The following is a 6,362-nucleotide window of genomic DNA, read 5'->3' as shown; positions in this document are numbered from 1 at the left end:
TCTAGGATATACTTCCAGAACACTGGCTCCCTCTGCTGATGGTTAGCGCTACAAACGCTTTCAGAGGCAATAATGGTGCCTTCAGAATTAGGGCAGCCTTTTGTTAAACATACAAAAAGGAAACTTTAAAAAAAATTAAATGTCATCCAGAACATCAAAGACTTAAAATAGAAAACTAACAATAAATGTGAGATGCATAATATGATATAGGCCTACTGTCCGTATTGGCGATCCATTGAACGTAACGCAGAATATTTTAGCCGAGTTGTGCGAACTTACAATCTGAATCTGAACCTACAATCTATTATTTTCATATATTTTGATGAATCGTTCAAAAAGATTCACAGCTTCCTTCGAGAGATTTTTTTATTCATCTGAAGTTCACCTGGACCGTTTGCGAAGGCCTCCATAGCCTTCATTGTAAATAAATACTCTACGTCCGTGTTTCGTTATTTGATAATGAAGTTTCATAAATCTAATTTAGCTGTGGCCTATCGTTGTTTGACCCTTTTCACATTTCTGAGTTTCTCAGAAGCAGAAGTTGTCATAGCTGGGTAAACTTGAATGAGAGAATAATTAGCCTACATAATACATAAATCAATGAGGTAATTACATTTTATATTTTCCATGTTCCCACTTGCTCAAACAGCAAAATGTAAAATTCACAATAGTGTTTTCACAACAAAAGAGGAAAATAATAAAGAGAGATTGATAGCAGTTAGAAGAGAGAGAACTTACCTTCACTCACAAAGCCGGTGTTGGCCTATTAGAAACACCCTCACATCGGCGATAACTAGCTTTTTTGTAATTTGATGCAAAGTAGGCTATATTATAAATGTAGGCTACATTTAAAAAAATTAAAATATAAAATAAAACTTTGCAGGATTAACGATGCTGATGACCGTAACGCGTCATCACAGTCTGTGAAAAGGCCAAAGGGTCCAATGTCCAAATTCAAAACCGTTTTAATTTAAATGATTAGTTGTCTCGTCTTACAGAGCCAACAGTACTTTTTTAGTTTTACAATACTCAGTTTTGTATTCATAGACGCTATTAATTGTATTTAATGTTCAGTATTATTACCCTTATTGTGTGTAAAACAGAAAAGACTGAGGCGGAACTGTTTTCATCCGAGCTCATACACCACAGGGAAGACTTTCGGAGATGGACGTTTGTTACGAGATGCCATAATCACATAAGTTACGTTCATTCGTCTTGTAAAGTATCGTAGTTTATACACATGTACTGCCATGGAAGAGACCGAGAAAACTGAGTGTATAGATTGGGGTGGACATGTTTGTGGACAAATAACAGCCAACAACGAAACATGTGATGATATATTAGTAAAGAATGCGCATGATGGACTACCTCGGCCGTCTTCAGACTGTGACAGATGCTCAGTGATATCAGGAGACTGTCTCTATTATCATTATGGTTGTGATGGCAATGACGACAGAGGCTGGGGTTGTGGATACAGGACTATTCAGACCATGTCTTCATGGTTGTGTCTTAATCAACCTCAGAGTGTGAGCATTAGGCGCAGACACCCACCTAGTCTTCCTGAAATACAACAAACTTTGGTGGAAATAGGGGACAAACCTGATTCATTCATGGGATCCAGGGAGTGGATAGGGACATTTGAGGCAAGTCTTGTTCTTGACCAGCTCTATGATGTTCCCTGCCGCATAGTGCATGTGCGGTACGGAAAGGAGCTTGATCAAACCGTTGAGGATCTTCACAACCACTTTCTTACCCGTGGGTCACCTGTTATGATGGGAGGAGACAGGGATAATTCCTCTAAGGGGATCTTAGGTGTGTGCACCGGTAAACAGGAGAGTTACCTGCTTGTTATGGACCCTCACTACTTTGGCTGTCCCTTGGATAAAAACTCTTTGCAAAGGCATGGTTGGGTTTCATGGAAACCAGTTGCTTCTATGGATCAGTGTTCTTTTTATAATCTTTGCCTGCCTCTTAGTGCCAAGAAGTGACTGTTTCTTGTTAGATTCTAAAAAATAAAATTCCCGCATTGTCTGTTGTAACCTGTATGTGAGGATTTTTACAGATGTCATACTGTGACTGACTACATTTACATAATTTGTAATTTTTCTGTTTGACCTGCACGTGAATAAAAATGTCATGACTTCCATGATCATTTCTTTCTGGCATTATCATGCACCTCAAAGATAATTTGAATACCAAACCATGATAACAAACTGATAAATGAACCACATTGGACACTACATTTTATTACTACATTTTATTTCAATATAGCTGAGACTCTTACAACAGCATCTTGATGTTTGTCTTACTGTTTTGCTTACATTTATAGTCATTTTTTCTTTTTAAATTATCCAAAATGTGACTTTCACATGGAGGCTGTAAAGCATGTTATAAAGAATACTAACATACTGCTTCTAAAGAAAAAGATCAAAACATAAACGAGGCCTAGGTTATTTGATTAAATGTTTAGCACATAGATATTGTTAATCTAAAAAAAGCAGTTTAACTACTTTGTCCCCAAGGAATAGATTATAAGTTCATCATTATCATATAGATTTTAATGTTGTAATGTGTGCATATATATAACAGGGTTTCTGCGAGTTTTAAAAAAGTATTACATTTTTTTAATTCTCACTTGCACAAATTAAGACCTTAAAACAGTCTTAAATCAGAGCAGAAAGTCTTAAATTCATAAAGTCATGGCAATAAATGTTGCATGCATTATAAAAAAATTAATATCTTCCTCAGTATTTTAGTCCTGTTTTCAAATACAAATATCTAAAGAAGTTTAAATCAAAACACATTTACTTGGGATGCAAATGTAAAATGAAGTCTTGAAAAATGTGAGTTTATGCTTAAAACAAGAACAAATATCTGTCAAAACTTCTAAATTAAGATGATTTTTCGGAGCCCGGTGGGAAATATTTGTTCTTGTTTTAGTCATAAACTTCATTTAAATCAATTTCACACAAAACAAGACTTCATATTTTATGTAATTTTACATCTGAAGTAAATTTATCCTGATATAGGAATCTTTAGATATTTGTACTGGAAATAAAGACATAAATACTGAAGGAAAACATCACTTTTTTGCAGTGTGATCAGAAGGTGCACTAAAAGTTATTTCCATATTGTAGTGGTTTTGAGCATAACAATTCAAGCTTTTTTTTTTTTAGTAAAATTAATTAAAAAGTAAGGGATATCTGTTGGAAGTTGTATTTTCAAACTCTGAAGTGTTGCTAATACAACTCACATGGACATTTAGAGAACATATTGATGTATTGTGTTCCCTTCAATTTACTCCTTAAATATTCTTTACTCGTCTTAAAAAGGTCTTAAGTTTACCTTCATAAAACCTGCAGAAACCCTGTATGATATCTTGAAATAATAATGATTTAACCTGGGGCAAGGCCTTCATTCAATGAATCCTTACAAGTCTGGCACACAGTCATTGTAAAAGATCTGGAAGTTCTTGTCCACCTCCATTTTGCCCTTGAGAAACTTCTCCAGATTCTTGATGGGAACCTCCACTATGTGGTTGTTCACACGATCATTGAGACCATAGGCACCAAACGCCGGGAACTTGTACCGCTCTGAGTAGGGAGCGTTGTGATCGTAATCCGTGCAGCAATAGGCCGTCCACACAAACTCCGGGATGGCGACACGATCTTGGTTCTCACGTCGAATCATGTTACCTGATGTTGTGACCCCAGTGATAAGATAAGCCTTTCCGTGGCAGTAGTTGTTGAGGCGTTTGCGGGTAACCTCTACCTGTGTGCTCCAGGGACCAAAACTGAACTCTCTTATCAGGGGAACCACATTGGTCAAGGTGTAGGTGGCGGCCTTGTCCAGCGGGTCTACCTGATGCTCATCTGGGTTCAGTTGGCCACGTTCATACTGGACCACGTCGGCGTAGTCTTCTAACACAGCCTGCGTGTCTTCAAAGTTTTTGTGCATGAAGGTGGACTGGGGGAAGGGTTCCATGTTACTGCTTCCTTTATCAGTTGCCAGCTGTGAAAAATAAGAAACACAGGTGATGAAGGTCTACAATATGTAATCCCTCGCTCCGAGCGGGACTTGAACCGGCATGTCCGGCATGCTCACAAGTTCTCTAATGGCGCTTTTCCACTGCATGGTATGGCTCGGCTCGGCTCGCTTTACTTTGGCTCGGGTTGCTTTTCCACTGCAGTTGAGTACAGCTTCAACGTGGGTGGGATTATAGACTGATTGCGCCAAATCCAAATGACGCTGGTAGTGACGATTCTCTCTGACCAATCAGTGATCTGCAGTGTTTACATGTCACATTTTAGTATCGTACGGGCGGGTCGCTTGGAACCTCAACCGAGGTGGTACTAAAAAAAGCACCAGGTACTATGTACTGTTCACAGTGGAAAACTCCCCAAAAGTGAGCCGTACCAAGATCAGGGGAGTGAGGTTTTCATGCACAGCTCTTACTAGCTGGCCCTAAACCTCACTCGCTTCCAGGTCACGGCACTAATGTAACCCTACATTGCGATATTCGATCCGGCATGGGAGGCGGGCGAGCTAACAAGGACGCTAAAGACCGCAGTCCCTAACGATTCGAGATTTAGAGACCTATAGGCATGAAGAGAAAGAAGATAATAAACAATAAACTATAATACCCAGATCACATTCATAGAGGAGCCTCTAAAGGGACATGGTGATGGAAAACAAATATGAGATGGGAGGAAAAAAATATATTTCGATGCTTTTGCGTTCTTTCGCAAAGTCTTTGCACCCCCCCCTGAAAACCTTTTGAGTTCTTTGTGAGGGAACGCAAAACTTTTCCTCAATTCTCATATTTTTTCCATCACTGTGTTCCTTTAGGGGCTCCGTACATTCACACATTTCAGAAGATAAACATTTTGTTTTAAAACAGATTTATTATATATATACTGCTTTTTATATTAACATATTTAAAAATGTAATTTATTCCTGTGATCAAAGCTGTATTTTCAGCATCATTATTCCAGTCTTCAGTGTCACATGATCATTCAGAAATCATTCAGAAATCATTCTAATATGATGATTTGCTGCTCAAGAAACATTTTTTTGAAACTATTATTATAATTGTTGAAAACAGTTGTGCTGATTAACATTTTCATGTTTTATATGAAACAAGATACAGGAAAGTCCTAAGAACAGCTGTAAAAGTCTTACTGTCACTTTTGATCAGATTCAAAGTGTTCATAGTGTTCATACAGAGGTTACTGAATATGCTATCCTTAGCACACACTCACCTGTGGTTCAAACATCCAGGGAACGTCTACCCGCTTCTCCCCATCTGACTTCTTGAAGATGTATGCTGAATAGATGGGGATGTGTTTTTTGGGGTTGTAGAAGGTGATGAAGCGAGGCTCGTCCACAAACCGCTGGCAGATCTTTTTTAGAGAAGTACTGAGGTAACCTCGTGGCGGAGTGCCCATATAAAGAAAATCCTTACAGCGCTCGACGTGGGAGAAGTCCTCCACCACTCCGGCTTGTGATCTTAATATCAAGCACGTCAGTGGGATCAACAAGGATCCAAACCAGAACCCGCAATTGACCATGAGCTTCATGTTGTTTAAAGAGCTTAAACTGTTGTCTTTCTTCTCTGTGAAATGTTCTTTGGACTGATGTAAGTAAGAGAGTAACACAGCAAAGAGTTTCAGGAAAAAAACGTTGCTCCTTTTTCTGTGACTGGCTTATTCGCTGTCTCCAATCGACTGTCTTTATCTCGTTTAAAATCGACTCTTCACTGGTAGGTGGAGAATAAAATGAGAGCCATTGAAAATGCTAAGACAGAGTACAAAGTACATGCAAAACCATGTTCGGAGAGTCTGATCTATAAAACTTGAATGTAAAGCATATTGATAAGACAAACTTCAGTGTGCCTTTATCCTCGTCTACATGCAAATCAGGAAGGTAAATTTGCTCAGTGCTGGCCTAATGTTCACTGGCTAATGTCATAGTCAGCCAGCACTGAGCCTAAATAAGACGTGATGGAAAAATTAATTTTAATTTAACTGACGTCTACTTTTAGACAAACGTTTGATGCAATGAAACACTTAATCTACGCAAGCACAGTGAAAACAATAAACTGTACTCGGGGACTTTTCCTTGCACCAATTCCATTCAGTACAAAATGTCAGCAGTTACTCTAACAAATACCATCAAACAATAACAATAGAGCAGACTTTAGAGAATGTTTGAACTTTTTTTAATAGTTGTGTTTCAGTCCCTCAATTGTCCTCAGTGTGAAAAGATGGGTTAAAATCAAAATCATACAGTCACTGCTGGAAAGGGTTAAAATATGCAAAAGATGCTGGAAAAACTGAATATATATGTTTTTAATTGCTCAA

The 6,362-nt window shown here is 38.3% G+C and overlaps 2 protein-coding genes across 2 annotated transcripts; one reads left to right on the top strand and one right to left on the bottom strand.

The window, feature by feature from the left end:
• The first annotated feature begins 1,173 nt into the window (after positions 1-1,173).
• On the top strand, positions 1,174-2,052 carry ufsp1 (UFM1-specific peptidase 1). The gene has a single exon (XM_079865220.1). The coding sequence runs from the start codon at positions 1,251-1,253 to the stop codon at positions 1,986-1,988; it is 738 nt and encodes a 245-aa protein (XP_079721346.1). The 5' UTR covers positions 1,174-1,250; the 3' UTR covers positions 1,989-2,052.
• Positions 2,053-2,252: 200 nt separating this feature from the next.
• Positions 2,253-5,728, bottom strand: LOC307154969 (endonuclease domain-containing 1 protein-like). The gene is made up of 2 exons (XM_079865219.1): positions 5,262-5,728; positions 2,253-4,011 (listed from the first exon to the last, which is right to left on the bottom strand). Exons 1-2 carry the CDS (start codon positions 5,577-5,579, stop codon positions 3,430-3,432), a joined length of 900 nt encoding a protein of 299 aa, XP_079721345.1. The 5' UTR covers positions 5,580-5,728; the 3' UTR covers positions 2,253-3,429.
• Positions 5,729-6,362: the final 634 nt, after the last annotated feature.

The sequence above is a fragment of the Squalius cephalus genome (assembly GCF_949319135.1).
Source record: "Squalius cephalus genome assembly, chromosome: 3".
Taxonomy (NCBI): Eukaryota; Metazoa; Chordata; class Actinopteri; order Cypriniformes; family Leuciscidae; genus Squalius; species Squalius cephalus.
Note: the sequence above shows the minus strand (reverse complement) of the source record. Positions and strands in the feature narration are given on the sequence as shown.

What these genes read in the sequence shown, in the direction of transcription:
- LOC307154969 (XM_079865219.1), bottom strand. Translation starts at nt 5,579, where the DNA reads ATGAAGCTCATGGTCAATTGCGGGTTCTGGTTTGGATCCTTGTTGATC. An exon ending in CCTGGATGTTTGAACCACAG is followed by an intron (nt 4,012 to 5,261) that starts GTGAGTGTGTGC and finishes TATTTTTCACAG; the next exon opens with CTGGCAACTGATAAAGGAAG.
- ufsp1 (XM_079865220.1), top strand. Translation starts at nt 1,251, where the DNA reads ATGGAAGAGACCGAGAAAACTGAGTGTATAGATTGGGGTGGACATGTT.